Source organism: Choloepus didactylus, chromosome 17, assembly GCF_015220235.1.
Source record: "Choloepus didactylus isolate mChoDid1 chromosome 17, mChoDid1.pri, whole genome shotgun sequence".
In the NCBI taxonomy this organism is placed as follows: domain Eukaryota; kingdom Metazoa; phylum Chordata; class Mammalia; order Pilosa; family Megalonychidae; genus Choloepus; species Choloepus didactylus.
The window spans coordinates 55636744-55654981 of record NC_051323.1 but is presented as its reverse complement, the minus strand read 5'-3'; the positions used below and the strand labels follow the sequence as shown (position 1 = coordinate 55654981).

General features: G+C 44.4%; 1 protein-coding gene across 1 annotated transcript in view; it reads left to right on the top strand.

Moving 5' to 3' along the window:
* VIT (vitrin) overlaps positions 1-18238 on the top strand; it is a 106498-nt gene that overhangs the window by 44107 nt on the left and 44153 nt on the right. Inside the window, exons 5-7 of the mRNA XM_037807008.1 lie at positions 2538-2671; positions 7161-7238; positions 14935-15126. Of these exons, the coding sequence (XP_037662936.1) occupies positions 2538-2671; positions 7161-7238; positions 14935-15126 (404 nt within the window). The remainder of the gene's footprint in view (positions 1-2537; positions 2672-7160; positions 7239-14934; positions 15127-18238) is intronic.

Below are 18238 nucleotides of genomic sequence, written 5' to 3'. Positions count from 1 at the left end.
TTGCTGGCCCTCCCATGCCTCTCTACGTTTCCTATGTGGTACAGAGTCACAGACATAAATTTGCCCTCACCAAAGTTGCCATCAGAATGCCAATAATCCCTTACACTGTGATACTCTCCTTCTCGCATCATCTTAGCTCTGTGAGACTGCCGGTAGCACCCCATTTGTTAGGGGGGGGAACTGAGGCACAGGGAAGGTAATTAAACTGTTAGTTAGTTGTATAGCCAGGGTTAGAACCTGTGTCCCCTGACTCCCAGCCCAGAGCTCAAGCGACGCAGTTATGTAGGAACCGGGGAGACCCAGCACTGTTTGGAGTACAACATGAGGATGTGGGGGCGATGTAGAGTTTGGGGGAGTCAAAGCTGGGAAAGGCTTTATGATGGATGGCGCACCCCTGGGGAGGAGAGAAGGGTGTGGACGGCACCCTGCCATCCCAGCATCTGGGTAGGACCACAGGGACGTGGTGGGGAGAACGGAGACGAGGGTGGAGGTGCAGAAGAGAAGAGTTGGGACATGTCATAAAGCCAAGATTCACCTCCCGAGCACCTGGATGCATTTAGCTTCCTGGACCAGCATCTGAGATCATGGGAAACTGTCCTTGGAGAGGACAGATAGAGAGGTTTTAGGGGAAAACAGGAATTTGGATGCTATCGTATAGCAGAGTGGTGTGTTTTCAGAAGATAGGATTTAAAATGTAAACAGAGAACCACGAGTAAGCACATGAGGGGCCTGAAGTCTCTGTCCAGACCGAATCCTTTCCAGCTAGGACCCTGCGGAGACTGGAGAGAGCCAACTTTGGTTCTGAAATTTAGATTAATTTAGATTAAAGGATTTCATAGTCCTACAACACACCATGCTCTAATGTCTTATAATGGGTGAGTCCCTAGATTCCTTCAAACTAAGGGATGGTGAACATATTTGAGGGATCCTATTTTGGATCCGTCTTGTCTTTCACAAGGGGCCCAAGCGGCTTCCACACACCACTTGAAGGCCTTGTACACCAGAGCATCAAATACTGTCCTTTCTATGACAAAAAACTTTCTATCTGTTTGAGAGACAAAATTGACTCAGAAAATCTTTAGGAAATAATACAAGACAGGACAAAATCAGAGGCTGAGTCATGCGGGCCGGGTTCTATGGCATCCGAGGGGAGTGGGCCGAGTCCTGCGGAGTGGCCTTTGCAAGGAGGGGCTGGGCCTGCGCTGCGCCTGGGAGGCTGAGAGGGCCCTGTTGGCAGACGGGAGGAACCGGGCGGCCTCGGGGGAGGGAGAAGCCTGCACAAGAGTCCTGTTGTGGGAGCTGTGTGGTTTGTCCAGGAGCTGAAACCAGCTTGACCATCAGTGGAAGAAGGGCAGGAAGTAACCTGATTTTGGAGAGCCAGGAGAAAAGAGAGGGCAGCTTTGTAAAGGCCTGAGGGAATGACGAGGGGCTGGTGTGGGAAGATGAACCCTGAGTGGGATGAAGCCAGGATCTGACATCAGTTAGACCCGGGTTCAAATCCCTGCCATGCAATGTACTGGCTACAAAACCTTGAGTGTGTCCCTCTATCTATCCAAGTCTGTCCCTAGGAAATGGGAATACTGCATTCCCTCCACTCCCCAACCCACAGATGTGCTGGGAAGACCCAGTGAGATATTGTATGTGGGAATAATTTTAAAGCAATTAAGTGCTTTAATTATCAAGTATTATCATCACTTTCTTTCCTTCTGGGTCTTTGGGAGGTTGGGTTATTTTTGTTGACTCACCAGGAAGGTGGGAGGGCAGGAAACTGCAACCCTCATTCCTGGAGAGGAGGAACCCTGTTAGGGGAGCAACCCTACCTATATTTTTAGCCCCTGTGCCATTTTAGGCTCTGTGGCAATGAAACAACGAGATGACTGTGGTATTTAGGAGCCAGAATGGAGCCGCTGCATAATGTAGAAGAAAAGGAGAAGGTGCGTGCTTCACCATCATATCAGGATCTAAAACCTGGCAAAATCCTAGAAATTAAAGAAATGATTTCCAGTCTTTGAGAGATTCTTTATCCCAAGTTTAATTTAGCTGCATACCTTTCTCCCCAACCTGAACTAAAAGGAACAAAAGTAACTTTGCTTCTAAAAATTTCATACCACCCTTTGAAATAACTGGAGTTGTTCTGTGATGTCACAAAACCAAATTGGAAATTGTCAAGAAAGAGATTTTACTTAAGATCTGGCAGCAATGAATAAGAAAATAAGGAAAAAAAAAAAAAAAAAAAAGGAAACATGAGGTCTGGGAGCAGAGAAATTCCTGACTGACAGAACAAGCGAGTCACATGAAAAGAACAAAAGGACAAAAGAACATTCTAGGGGAGGTCACCGGCCAGGCCACACGCCAGGCCAGGGTGTGACGGAGGCAACAGGCCTGGGGGTTGGGCCGCGCAAGTCAACCATTACCCCATCTCGCTGCTTCCAGATCTCTAGATAAACATAGAGGCTGGTTGGATAGTCTGTTGATTGAATCAAACAATATTTTTCTGTTCTTTCTTCAAAAATTATCTCTTTTTTCCCTCTTCATAGTGGTGTGCTTGGAAATTCAGGAGGAAAAATACTTGTTCAGAAAGTGGCTGGCCAGTCTGGGTACAAAGGGAGCTATTCCAATGGTGTCCAGTCGTTATGCCTCCCACGATGGAGAGAATCTTTCATCATCTCAGGTATATCTCACACACTGGAGAGACACTGCCAAACATGGAGCAATGGGTTAAGTGGCCTCACAGAGTGCAATGTGCTCTTTCCAATATGCTGACAGATTTTGTTCATGGCCCATCTCATTTCATAAAAATTAGAAGCATTAGTTCTTCTGATAATTAGGATTCAAATGAATTATAATAATCAGTGACCAGTCACTACAAGGTCAAACCTGGAAATCTGAAAAGGTTCCAATTGTTTGCTTTAAACACTGCAGCTATCTGTACTTCCAATCAAACACTTAAATAAGTGAACTACATTTAAAATCTTGAGTTTTGAACTAGTCCTTCAGCTAGGCCAGAGGTACCTCATATCCAGAACCTTATTCTCTGAGAGTTCCAGTAAATGAATAGATAGGGACATATGCTGCTAGAGAGAAAGCTGAGTTGTGACTTTATCTTAGATTTTTAAATTTTTATTTAATTAATTGTCTCACTCTTTGGTGAGTTCTCCCTATCTGGCTCCATAGGACTTTTGTAAATAATTATTTTCACTTTTTCCCTCTTGCAAAGTCATATCAATGAGCTAATGACTGGTATGATTTTTACAGTGAAAAGGTAACCAAGAATCTTTGTCCTGTCATGACCCAACCTCCCCCTTTTATGTAATTTTGTGAATTTCCCCAACCCAACCTTTTATTTGGAAATTTTAGAAATTTACAGAAAAGTTGAAAGAATAGTGTAATCATCTAGATTCCCTGGATGTTGATATTTTGCCACATTTACTTTATCTATCCATCTCTATATCTTTCTATCATCAAATTTTTTTCCTGATCCAGATGAAAATAAGCTGCAGGCATTGTGACACTTTACCCCTAAATACTTCAACACACATCTTGCAAGAATAAGAACATTTTCCTAAATGACCAGAATAACAATATCACACCTAAAAAAAAACCTAACTTTGATCCAATATTAATTAATAAACAGTACTTATGCAAGTATATCCAAATATCCTGAAAATATTCTTCATTGTAATTTTTTTTAATCCATCAATCAAAGAACATGCATTGCATTTAATTGTCACATCCATTTAGTCACCTTTAATCTAGATCTGTCAACCACTCCATGATCTTTTTTGGGCATGAATGGTATTGACATTTTTGAAGAGTACAGCCAGTGGTCCTGCACTATGTCCCACCATATGGATTGGTCTGACAGTTTCTTCATGACTGGATTCAGGTTAAACATTTTGGCCAGTCTGCTACATGGGTGGGATCACAGCATATCCACAATGTCATCTCAATGGCTATATCAGGAAGCACATATGTCAGTTTGTCCATTTATTGGTGACGCTGAAGTTGATTACTTGGATACTTTACAATATCTCTCCACAGTCAGGATACCTTGTAATCAATAAGCAATCTGTCAGTGATGAAACTTGGAGACAGCAAGAAGAGCCTATTCCCCGTAAATTTCATCTGATGATTTTAACATGCATGTGTGGTCCTTGCTATAAAATTTATTATATTGGTGATTGCAAATTATAATTTTTCTAATTCTGCCATTCCTTTTACATTTATTAGCTAGTATTCTTATATAGAGAAGAGTGCCTCCCCCCTTTTTAAAGTACCACTCTGGACTCATGTATTATTATTTTTTAACATAACATGTTATAATCCATTATCATCATCATTCTTTTTGATGCTCAGATTTTCCCAGGTTTGGCCAATAAGAGCTCTTCCAGCTTTTGACATGTCCACATTAGTCTTTAGCACAATACAATGTTCTATACTCATCTTACATATACCCTCCTCCAGACCTCAACTCTCCCATTTTCTCCAAGGAGTCTCCATGGGATTTTTAACTAAATTCCAGAAATCCTTCCTGGCATCCCAGCAAGGTTAGGTACTATGGGATTCCCCTGAGAAGGAGCTACATATGGAAGGCCAATTTGACTTGGGGGCCAGCTGAAACAGGGAAAAGAGAAATGTCTCATAATATAGTCATTATCCAAATCTGGATGGTTTTCAGGCAAATTTAGTCATCCCATGCCCAAGCCCCTGCTATCTCCATGGATCAGAGTTGGAATAGAATACAAATAGGCCTTGTAGGGTTCTTCTCAACTTGAGCTGTCCCTGTTTCCACTTATCTGCTGAATGCTACTCACCAGGGTTCAAATTAGACTCATTTCTCTGCCAGGTCACAGTAGAAGGGCCTTAACCATAGCACTGTGAATCTCTACCTTATAACAAAGAATTCAGAACAGGAGCCACACAGAAATGCTCATGTCTGGAATACAAACTTGTTGAGCATGGAGAAAAATGTGATCTCCAAATAGGTGTTTACCAAGTAGCTCCTGGCACATAAGAGCATTTCTATCTTAAATGCTCAGCCAGTAATCCAGGAATCCCAACAGAGGTTTAAAAGAAAATTAATTCCATGAGAGTAGCAATGTTTGGGGTTTTTTTTAAATGCAAATCAATCTGCTGAGATTATTCCCTAGAAATCTCAACTTGCATCTCCCCTCATTCCACCTAGCAACATTTAACCAAACATTTTTTGCCAATGATAATAAACATCTGTGCTTCTGGAATGGCTAGGAATCCTCTTTTGAATGGATGCACTGGGAGAGTGCACAAGGATATCAGCTGACTGGCCTCCGAGGAATGCCCCCATTATTCAGAGGCTCCCGGGCAATCGGTTTATCTGGATCATATCAAGATTCTCTTCTGAAAGCTCACATGCCTCCATGACCTTTCTCTACATTTTTTTCTGTCCAATTTTCACACATCACTGTGCTCCTTTAATTAATGAACTTCGGTGGGCTGGGAAGAGGACTAGAGGGCTGTGAATTTTTGGTCAATGTGATCTTTTCTTGGTCGAGGAATGGGAAAGTTCAGTGAGGGACCTCCTAGTACTGCCCATTTGTTCTTTGATCCACATTGCAGAAATCTGAGCGCATGCTTCTCTTCCTTCTGAATAGAAACAGAACAGAAAGAACCACAGGATTTTAGACATGAGAAGATTAGCAAAGAGAGGGAGATAATGTCTCTGCATGGCCCCCACTGGGTCTGAAGAACCTCAAGAGTTGTCTATCTGGAGGAGGCCTGGAGATGGGTAGAGGACCTGGAAATGCCCAGTTCTGCTTCCCCGGTGTTCTTAATGAGAGGAAGTAAACAAAATAAGCCTACTCATTTTGCCCCACCTCTATTGTCAATGGCATTTATAGGTAATACTAGAATTAATTTTTTCACCTCTATGGTGATAAACTATTAGTTCCTAAACATTCTAACACTTTTTCCCATTAGATTCCTACAACTTTCTGTAACAGCTAGGGCTATATCATCATTCCTATTTTCTGAATGAAAACCGAGCGTCTCAGAGATTGAATTGGTTCATTAATGGCAAAATAGAAGCAGAAATCTAGATTTTCTTCCTGCCAAACCCAGGCCCTTCCTATGACCCTGTTTTTTGGTCTGCAGGCACTGCACCAATAGGAGGTTTGGCGACTGAGTTCTGTCCCATATCTCCAGCCTCCTGTTCATCACTCCTCACCATCTCCCACCCACACCCCATCCTACAAAAGTATTCCCCCAGCTGGAGAGCTGAAATGCTTTCATTATTAGAAGTAAATATTGGCTAACAAGGATACGCCCTCCCAAGGGTATCTGAGTTTTAACAGAAATCGAATCATTACAATATTCACTACATAAATATTTTCCAAGCATCTACTATGTGCCAGCATCACTCTAGGCACTGGAATTCAATGACTAACAAGCCGGACAAACAACTTTCATGGGGTTTATCAACATTCCAGCTCAGATGGCCCAATTCCAGGCGTCACCTCGTGGTGGGAGAAAGACTTGGTGGCTGCTGAACCAGTCCCAACCACCCCACCCAATTACTTTTCTTTTCTTTGCCTCCATTGTTTCCTCAGACGGGCATTTGCGTTCCTTCTCCTTGCCAGACCTCAAGAGTTTCTCTCCCCGGGTGGGAAACAAATGGTTATTTCCAAGGCTGATCTGTATTTACCTACTTTGAGGTTTCTTTAGTGCCATGGAATTCAAATGGCTCACACAGGGTCTGTGAAAATGAGAGGCACATCCACTGCCTTTCTAGCCCCTGACCCAGAGCTTGCCATCACCCAAAAGGACAGCATCGTGGAGTGTTTTTACATTTAGCTGCTAACATAATTAAACATTCAAAGCCACATAGATGAGAATCTTAGCTTACATGTCACATCTTCACAGGTGAAATAAGGGTATGAATGTTAAACATCTGTGGGTCATGGAGATTTTATTGCTTCCACTCTAATATTAATAAAACACAAGCTATACAGGAAAACAGAATGCCACTTTGACTTTCTTACTGTAATCAACAATTCAGCACAGGGAGACTGATTTTATTGAACTCAAGAGATAAACTGGAAGGAGAGGATGAAGTTATCAGTACAGAACCATCTAAAGCTTCTAGCATTAGAAATAAATCTTTTTTTTTTTTCCTTTTTTTGCAGAAGGTAAACCCCAAAAGGGTGTAACCTACCCATCGGCTCTTACATATTCATCATCTAAAAGCCCAGCTGCCAGAGAAGGCAAGTGTTCACATATGATTTAATCGAAATCTTGTGAGTTCATGAACATGCAGTACTGTGTTTTAGGAGATAGTGGTGAAATTAACTTCTTAACTGGTCAGGCGCCACTGACTTCAATAATATTTTAACAGATGCCAGGTACATGGGCACAGTAATCAGTGGGATCATATGGCTGGGGATGAAGAATCAAAGACTTTACTTTTCTGGTTTTTTTGCAATTCCAGATTGTCTCTGTATTGGTGCCATTTTCATTCCAAATGACTATTGCCTTGAATTTTTTTGTATTGTTACTTTAGAAGATGACATGACATTCTGTCTGGAGATGTCTCCCGCCAGCTGACAGGAAACAAGCTCAAAGAGAATGATGTGGCTTATGTGGTAACAGCAAGCGGCTAATCCGAATGACCCCTGCCAAAAAATACACTGTTTGTGGGTTGTGCCAACCCAGTTTCCACATGAATCACAAAAGGGAGTGCAGGCAGGTCTCAGGAAAGGAAAATACCTTTTCATAGGTTTCTGTGTTAAAGCAATAACTGTGCGATCCATCACTGTGTTTATGGGGTGCTGTGATCTCCCACACAAAGAGAGCCTCCAAGTTGCTTTATAACAGGATTGTCCCCTGCTTCCAGACACTTGATGGGCTAACTGATTTTGTTTGGGTTTTATTCATGTACTTAAGGTGAACCTGGTTTAAGAGCAGCAATAGAAGTTAGCATTTATTGAGTACTTGCTGTGTGCTAGGCACTGCTTCAAGAGCTTTCCATGATTATCGTGCTTTAATCATCTCAACACCACCATAAGTATATACCATCCTTGGCCCCAATTTACAGTTTGAGGAAAATGCAGCAGAGAGAGACTATGTAACTTGTCCCTTGCCACACAGCTAGTAAGTAGCAGAGCTGAGAATCAAACACAATCTGTCTCCAGAAACCTCTCCTTAACCATTCTCCTATATTTTCTTTCAATAATAAACAGTGCATATAAAGAGTCTTAACTCGAAGAGCCTTGACATACAAGTAGGGATTTTTTTTTTCCCAATATCTGACCCCAACTGCATCCTTAATGACTTCTTAATTAATCCATTAATTAAACTCTATCCTGTTTGTTTGCTTATTTGTCTCAATTGCAAGGATGTAGCTGAACTCCACCCTCCACATTGCATCCCACCCCACCCCCACCCCCACTGCCCAAGCTGGCAATAGGTGGTGATGCTTCAAGGACCACCTGGGACACCACTGGTTACTGAGATACCACCAGTCTTAGTTTTCCAGGCCTGCTATTACAAATACCACAGACTAGTTGTCTTAAACTAAAGGATTTTTTTTGTCTCACAGATTTGGAGGCTAAAAGTCCAAAATCAAGGTGTCACCAGGCCATGCTTTCTCCAAAGTCTGTAACTTTCTGGTGGTGGCTTCCATAACTCAATATCTGCCTCGTTCATATGGCTGTCTGTCTCCTCCTACTATATCCTATTTCCTCTCTTTATAAGGACCCCAGTCATATTGGATTAGGTCTACCCTAATTCAGGTGGCCTCATCTTTATAGGGTCTTTGAGATTCTACTTACAAATGAGTCCACACCCATAGGACCAGGGGTGAGGACTTGAGCGTGTCTTTGTGGGACATGGTTCAATCCCCAGCACCACCTCTTCCCTTTTGGTGTGGGCCCAAGGAAGAGCAACAGGTGGTAGAAGTCTCCTTGAGGACTGGCAGATTGGGAAAGGAGAGTGGGCCTGCCCTCCACTATCCCACCCAGGCCCGGGGCCTTTGCTGATACAGAAGTTCCGAGTAGGTGATATGTGTGGTCACCTGGGGCAAGGGGGGCAGTGTTCAGCTTTTTCTGGCTCCCTCCATGTCTGTGTACCCTTCAAAGGGGTCTCAGGCCCATGCCCCGCCCCCTCTCCAAGTTAGCTATACCAGGCCCTGCAGCCCCGGCAGCCTCGTTTCCTGTCCCTTCATGTGGAGCCATGGGAATCCAGGGGTTCCCTTCCATCCCCTCCAGGGCCTAGGAGAACCGGAATGAGGGGAGGTCATTTTCCCCTTCCCAACCCACTGGCTTTGACCTCCTGAGCTCTGCAAGCCTGGGCCACCCCAGAAGCCCCTTTTAAGAGGTTCCTAGTGAAGAAACAGTCTCCATGTTCAAGTGAGGCCCCCAACTTCAGGGCCACAGGGCAGGCACCTCCTAGTTTTTCCCCTGGGGAAAAAGCATTCTTCTGCACTCCCAGAATACTACCCCCAGACTTTCTCTCCAAGCTCCGCTCTACAGAGCACCAGGGTGGGCCTCTGGGTCCTATGACTCAGAGAGTGTCACCTGGGAATGAGAGGCCTGTCTGCCTGCTCTGACAGCCCCTCCAATCTTGAGGAGTGACTCTCTTGAAGGGCATTCATTTGATTTGGGGAGGGCAAAGCATGCAGGAGAGAGGGAACAGCCTCTTGCCCTGAACACTGCACTCCCCAAAAGGTGGCTACTGACCCCTCTCCTTCTTCTGGTCCTTTCCTTCCAGGGATGGGCTGGGTGAGGTGGGGCTGGCGATTGTGCAGGTTCCACTGGGTTGGACCCACCCGGGGGCAGGCCAGTGGCACCTCTGTGTACTTAGAATGGGGGGTACATGGTGCCTTCAGGCGTTAGCTTTCGGCCTTGGCCAGAACCCTGAGGCAATAGGAGGAGTCCCATGCCAGCCTCTGTGACAACTGCCAAGTGCTGCCTCTGTGCCAGGCACACATATGACTCAACAGCCTTGAGGCAGAGCGTGGGTTTCATCTGCCTTTACAGATAAGGAAGCTGACCTCTAGGGAGGTCCAGTGACTTGCCCAAAGGCACAGGTCTAACTGGCCCAAACGGTACTGAAACTGATCATATACCCGAAAGCAGCCAAATTTGGCAGGTGGCAGGTGTGAGGGGAAAGAAAATACAGCCAAAGGGTGACTTGGGTTATAAAATCCACTGAATTTCTATGTCCTCCACAGCAGAAACCATTTCTATAACTTCATTTCCATCCACCCCAGCGATCACCCAGTCCATACAGCTGAGTGCCTGACAGCCAGGAGGTGAGCCAGTGAGCCAGGTGCTTTTCTTGCGATTTGTTGCTACATAAATTTACAAATGAGCAAAGGCATAGTTAAAACACCAGACATCACTGACCTCACTTGTCCCCTCTACTAAATATCTCAACCTTCCGATGGCAGTATCACCTGGTATCACAATCAGCTTCATGATTGTCGGAATCTGAAAATTCAATTCATTTACTCATTCAATAACCATAAACACCCCCTGTGCACTGGGCCATAAGCTAAACCCCAAGGATTCCAACATAAAAGGGATACTTGAGGTCTCACCTCTTCAAGATAGAAGAGCCTCTCTTTGAAGTCACAGTCACACCAGAGAATGAGTTTTCATCAATTCAAATGAAAAGGTCCCAAGGGAACTATGAAGGCGTGGCCCCCTTTGTTGCAACTCTTTCCTAAATAATAAAATTCCTTTAGAAATTGAAAGAAGCAGAAGGGATGAAGAGGTGAGAGCCAGCTTTTGGTACAGGTCTCAGCATGCCTCTATAAACGTTTCTTACTTTCTGCAAGAATGTGAATTAACAGGAAATCCAGGCTAGGATGGACCCCCAACCAAAGCATAACAACCTCCTTCCATGGGCTATTATCTCACTGGAAAAAGAAAAGGCATTTTGATTTGCCTTGTGCAAGTCACACTGACAACAGGCATTATCTGAGATTTAGGTGGTGTTCCCACAGGCAGACAGCAACCATTAGACAGGCAGCTGTAATCTGGCTAAAGCCTAAAGGTACACTGAGTTGAACAGAAATAGGTAAGTGCTGGTTTGCAGAAGTTCACCAAAAACTGGGAAGGAGCATCCTGGCACCACAGTGAGAGGGAGGAAAGCAAATCCACGTTGGTCATTGCTGAGCAAGAGTGCCAAGGAAAACCCCTGCCAGCTCCCCCGGGCTGTAAGCTCATCCCCTTACCCTGGAAGAAAGTCAAGCTCAAGTCTATGGTGGTAACCTGCCGTCACTGCCTTTGCCCACCCCGGCACCTCCTTACCCTCCTTTGAGAATAAGGCTTCTTCAGACAGAACCCTAGAAAGACCTCGGGCTTCCCTCTAATGAGAGCCTCATTCAGGAATCTTGAAGCATGTGACCTGCCTTCTGCTTCTGCCTCCCTTTTGTGGAAAAGAGCCCAGAATTTGGAACCAAACAAATCTAGGTTCAAATCCTGGCTCTGCTACCAACTGTCTATGTGATACTTTTCTTGACCTCTTTGAAAATCTGTTCCTTTTCTTAAAAATGGGAATACTTGGATCAACTTCCAAGATTGTGATTAATAGTAAACATGAATGCTTATCTGTAAGAGGCCTTCGTAGTACCTGTCACATACTAGATGCTCAGCGCACATTAGATTGCCTTCCCTCACTTACGACCCTAAGATGTATGAGTCCATGATGGGAAGAACCAAATCTTCCTCCATCCCTCAGACTCCCAGGCTTTGCTCCAAAACTGGCTTCAGTTTGTTCACACTTGACATCTCCTGAAAGCCCGGTTTTCCTCTGGGGGAAGGGGAGGTACATCATGATGGTAAATTGTAGCTACTACCATCTACTGAATGTCTACCGTGTGCCAAGCACCATGTGGGCTCCTTGTAGACATGATCTCAATTATGACAAAGCTCTGCTAAGCAGGTACTACCATCCCCACTTTACAGCGAAGGGAGACAAGCTCAGAAAGCTTTCGTGACAAGGCCTGGGGAGGGATAAAGCTAGGAGTCAAAGCTGGTGCCAGCTGTGGTTCTCAAATCAGATTTCCAAGACACACACCCGATGGAGGGAACCAGAATCTCTGTGAGCCGGGCCCTGGAATCAGCACTTATAATTCCTCCACTGACATTCCAATGCCTTAAGCTAGGCATGGGGAGCTCGGAGGGACCTACTGCTGCTGAGAAGCTGCTGTCAAAAGCCATCCTTGACCTTGTCCAAACGAGTTATGTGTTAAGAAGCTAAAGGAAGTTTTTAAATTTTTTTCTCATGAAAATCCTCGAAGACACCAAACTTTCCATGTATCTGAGACTGTATGAAGAAACTATTTTACTTATTTTATTTCAAATTGCTCAAAAAGAACCTGATCCCATGAAGAATTCCCTTTGGGCATCATCAAGGACATTATGTTCAGTAAGGAATTGGGAGTAATCAGAGTAGAGTGATTTTCTCTGCCTCCCCTCTTAAAGATAGTTCTGATCGATAGTGGAGAGCAGGCAAAAACAAGCCATGGTAGCCCATGGAAGCCCAGAGAGATGGCTTATGTTGGTTGATTTTATGATGTGCTTAAAAACATCTGTGTTCTAAGCAAGCAACACAAAGGCTGCCCTCAAGATATTTAACCTGCTCTCCAGCAAATCAATGTTAACAGATTGGGGCTGTCAGAAGCCTGAGAATTAGCTAACGGTATGAGAAAAAGGTAACTCAAAATTTCTACAACTAATAAGTTTAAAGGTGGCAAAAGTGTTCAGTGTTCACAAGTAGAAATTTTATTTTTAGTACACTGTAGTTTAATTAATGGTTTGCAAGTAAAATAGACAGTTAGCTTATTTGTATGTTTCTATCCAGATTAATAATTATGTCTTATTCCATAAAATACGCAAGTGATTCTATTCAATGGCTTTTCCTTGTATAAAGTGGGAAAAGGTTCGACCTCTCTATCCCTAGAGGCATTAATGCCTGGTAGCATTTACCAGAGGGTAAGACAAAAGGGTACTTGGGAGAAACTGGAAACTTCCCTAGGACTTGCTATGAAAGCTCAATCCCTCTAAAGTAATGGAAACGTCATAAATTACACAGGTTTGACTTTGCCTGAGGATGGTGTGAAGACTGGCTGAACCCTGGAGGGTGCTGCCAGCTCTTTGCTAATTTGCCTGGCCAAGTCCACGGGCAGATGTAAAGGTGCCCAACTGTCAGCTTCCTGCCTCACCAGGCTAGTGCCAGCAAGGCTGCTTGAAAGGCTGGGCTCCAACCAATTCTAGGGGAGCTGGTGGCCGACCTGCTCCCCCAAGTCAGTGCTGTGATTCCTGCAGGAGGTGCAATGTCAAGGTGGGAAAAGGAGCAGGTGCCAGTGCTGGGCAGTGGATCCAAACACCCCAGCACATGTTTGTCTGCACGGCTGATCTGGGGCCATGGTTCTGGCACTCCTTTACCAGGATGCCGTAGGACATCAAAGAGGATGGTTCCCATGAGGAGAGCAGGGCCCTCTCATCTCAGATGCTAGCCCCCTTAGCCTACTGTTCTGTGTGCCAAAAACTCATCAGCCTCAAGCAGAATTGAGGCTGGAGTTGGGATGCTGTGATAGCCTGAATAATGGCCCCCCAAAAGATGTCCACACTCTAATTCCTGGAATCAAGGAATGTTTCCTTATATGGAAAAAAAAAAAAAGAAAGAAAAGAAAAGAAAAGAAAAAAAAAAGTCATGCAGATGTGATTAAGATTTCTGAGATGGGGAGGTCATCCTGGACCGTCTGAGTAGACCTTCAATGCGATCTCGCATACCCCTTAATTACGCGAGAGAGGCAGAGAGAGATTGCACACAGAGGAGAAGACCATGGGAGGACAGAGCAGAGACTTGAAGATGTTGGTCTTGAAGACTGGAGCGATGCAGCCACAAGCCAAGGACGCCGGCAGACAACAGCAGCTGGAAGAGGCAAGGAGGAAGCCTCAGAGTAAGTGCAGCCTGCCAAAGTCTTCATTTCAGCCCAGCAATGTCGATTTAGAATTCTGGCCTCCAGAACTGTGAGAACAACACAGTTTGTGGTAATTTGTGATAGCAGCACTAGGGAACGAATAGAGATGCGCAGGCATAGCAGCTGGCATAGCCCCCAGTGGCTCTCAGCAGGCACACGTGACTGTGGACGCTTGTCTCCTCTGCGGGCTGGCAGAGATGTCGCATTTTTTTGGAACATCTCCCTCAGGTACACAACCACGGACCTCAAGATGGTCTCTGATTCCCAGGGAACAGCTACTTGCCCCAGTGTCCTTAACCTTCAGGGATAGCCTCAAGGGGCCCAAATTGAGACTTAATTTGAATGGAGTCAACTACAGTCACCTTTAAAGTATGGAAAGAACCTAAATTGTCAGGCCTGGCCTAAGAGCAAAATTTAGAAGTAGAAACTAGATGACCTTTATCACCCAGTTAGGTTCCGGTACCCCCGTTTACAGATGAGGAAACTGGGGCCCAAAGAAGTTAGTTGACTAGTCATGAACCAGTGTAAACTAGAACATCAAAAACGTATTCACTGAGTGAGTCACTGAGAAAGCCTCCAGAATACCTTCTATCTCTGGGCCAATGTGGGTTGAAATAGAAAAATATAAAAATACGTCTTTATGAACCATTGTTTCTAGAGTCTGTGCAATTAATTTGACAAATTATTCGTGTTCTAACTTGTCTATGTTTGTAGTTTTGAACTGTCATTTAAATATGTTATTGTTATTTAATCTTTGGTTTGTCTATTGGCTTATCTCTCTGTCTAGACTATAGATTCCTGGCGGGCAGGAATCATGGGTCATTCATCAGGATATCACCCCCACAATGCCTAGCACAGACCTCTGCACTTGGCTAGCACTCAATCATTTTGTTCATTTCATTTTACCTCTAGTCCTGTAAGCCTAGCAGCTGTTCTGTAGAACCCAATGTAGTTCCATTTTCTTACAGGTGAGACAAGAAAAGCCTATCAGAAGCCATCAGTTCCAGGGACAACTGCACAACCAGTCACCCTGCCCCAGGTTCCAGCAACCACCACAGCTGAAGCCACCTACACTGCCTTGCCAAGGCCACCCCCATCTGCAGCCTCTACTGCCAGGAGCTCCAGACCACAGCCTGTGGGCCACAGGAGCCCAGAGATGGGTCAGTAGGGAGACCCTGTGTTGCTATAGACAAGAAGAGTGGGAGGCTGGGATTTCGTAGAAACAGCTCTGCCTAAAAGCCTGCATAGGGCATCCATCTCTCATGTTTTGAGCTGGTGGTGAGGGGTAGGGGGCAGCTGAGAGCTGGGCCAGGAGTGTGTGGCTGGCATCCTCCCAGATCTGAGGGATAAACTTGCACCAGTAGTTCAGAGTCTAGCTCAGAGGTAAACAAACTATGCAGAAGGAGCTCAGTAATACTTCAAAAAATAGGACTGCTGTCACTGTATTTTGAAGGTAGGATAGTACATGAAACTTCCCTATTGCAAAAATCCTCATTTCTCCAAAAGCTCATTTGAAGGTTAGTAGGTTTCTATATAAACATTGTTGGCTTTTTTTGCATGTGTTTATGTGGTAAATGGTATACTCCCAGAAGTCTTCAAATATTAAAAACAAACAAAACAAAAAGAATCCCTTTAGGAAAACCCATATGGCTCAAAATTTTATCCCTTTTCTGATTGCTTATTCATCTTACTGTTTATATCCATTTCTTAATTCATGTCTTGGGGTTTAGCCAAGTCCAATTTATGAGGTTAACCTCGGCGTTACATCAGACAGGACTCCGAGAGCTCCTTCGATAGTTCAATCTCGAGTTTCCATGCAGGCTGCAACACCCTGGGCTAATAAATGCCCATCTCATTTCTAAAGGTCTAAAGGTCTCCTGGGAAGCAGACAGGAAATTCCACTGCTGAAGGGCCCTGTTGCCCCAATAATTTTTCCTACGTTTCCCACACGGTCCCTGGGCCAGGACTTGTGCTTTTCCACCACATTTCGAGCTTCCAGATCTTACTGCCACAAAGCATGGCCCTCCCTGCCTTCTATATTAGAGCCCAGCTATCTATTTATTTAACAAATTCAGATTCACACTTACAATGTGCTAGATATCCTTCTAAGCACTTTATAAATATTAGCCTACTGAACCTTCATAACAACCCTATGAAATAGATTGGCTCTAATGTGATTAATCCATGGTATTGCTGAGGAAACCAAGGAGAGAGTGCAAGGAAACTGGCCCCAGGTCACACAGCTGGGAAGTGGCCGAGCTGGGATTCAAACCCCAGCAGCCCGGCCCCGTGGGACTCGGCCACTCGGAGGTATCCCTGCCACCAACCCACACCCTGGGCAGCAGGGTCCTGACCTACATGGAGCTCCAACTTGACATGGGTGAAATGGCAAGAATAGAAGGTGCTAGACACAGGCAACTCCTGCTGTAATTAATAAAAAATAACAGCACGCCCCTAGTCCGTATTTTCCATGTGCCAGTTACACTGCATGCAATTCTTGCATGTAAACATACCAACAACTCTATGAATTAGGGATTATTATTATTTCATGTTACAGACAACTCACAGAAGAAGCTGTGATATGAAGTTCCAAAGCAAAGGCATCATAAAAACTATTTGGGTTTCTGAAATACACCGGACACTCCCCTACTATACTATTGATGCTTAACTCATACTCAGGCTAACACAAGCACACCTGACAGTGACAGAGAAACAGGGAACATCCTGGGTAGCAGGGGTGACCTGGGGTGACCGGGGACCCTGCAGCCAGAAGTTTTCTTTTTCCTTAATTTCAGGCTCTTCACTTTGAGAGCCCTTGATTCTTTCAAAGATTTTGAGTCGCTGAGCACATATTAGTAAGTCATTTCTCCCTGAGTTTCCTCAGAGGACACTGACTTTTACATAACACATATAATTAAATGTGGGGCATATTTACTCGGCTACATTGGGAGCTTTGAAATCGTGTTGTGCGTTGGGCCTGGGCTTATGGAAAAACCTCAAGAAACTTGAAAGTAGTGGCTCCCAATCTGGCAGAGCTGCCTTATTCCTGGCATGGGGACAGGGACTCTGGACAGCAGCCCCCTGGCTGCTGTGCTCCTTCTTCATCCTGGTCCAGCACCCGCTCCCCAGGCTGCCCCGCGGCCCGCTGGGCAAACACTGGGAGCAGGCTCGACAGCCAGCCAGCCTGGCGGTGGAGAGAGGGCTTCTGAGAAAACGTGCTGCCTACTGAAAGCATTGTCCATAGGCCCAGAGAGAAGTGAAAATCGATGTTTGAATGCCTATGTCTTTTTTTTTTTTTGAATAACACCTCTACTGAGATATTTTTCACATACCACACAATTCACCCATTTGAAACGTACAATATAGTGTTATTTTAATATATTCACAGATATGCAATCACCACAATTTTAGAACATTTTTATCGCCCCCACCCCAAGAAACCTCGTACTCATTAAAGTCACTCACTGTATCCCCTTTATCCTATACCCACAGCCCTAGATAACTTCCAGTCTACTTTTCTGAATGCCTATGTCTTCATGTATAGCTATAAATATTTGCTGAGGTTTTAAACTGTATCAATTACATTAAATAACATATTTAACTATATCAAAATATGCAATATCACTAAATACTATATTAACTATATTAAATAATATTTAATATGATCACTAATTAAATTAAGCAATATTAAATAATATTTAGTATTTGGATAACTCTTTTTTCCTTCAAATGAGCTGAAAATATTCTGCCAATTAGAACAACTCTCCTACTGCAGATAAACAAGTGAGTTTCTGTTACCACGTTTATTAAGTATTTTTCTTTTTTCTCTTATATGTGTGATTGTAGTCAAAACATTCTAGAAGTGTTGTGGATGGGTGTTCAATCAAAAACCCTAATTGATTTATTCACTCAGCAAATATTTATTGAGTACCTACCATGTGTCAGGCACTGTTCTAGGGTCTTGGGGCACATCAGCAACCATGTCCCACCAAGACCTTGCAGAGGCCGCTCCAGCCTAGGACATCTGACAGAAGTGTGGCCAGAACAGAAGCCACTTGTATATCGGACTTAAGGTCCAGGAGTCATCGCTCCTCTATGACGAGGTGAAGAGCAACTCCTCCGGCAAGACGCAGGAACATGGAGGGGGTCCAACAGAGAGTCGAAGTTTGCAGCCAGACAAGACAGAAGCCCTCCAAGTCCGTGAGGAGGAGCTGGCCCAGGTGGAAGGACTCCAAGGCAGGATGGGGCCTGCTGCCAAGGTCACCTCATGGC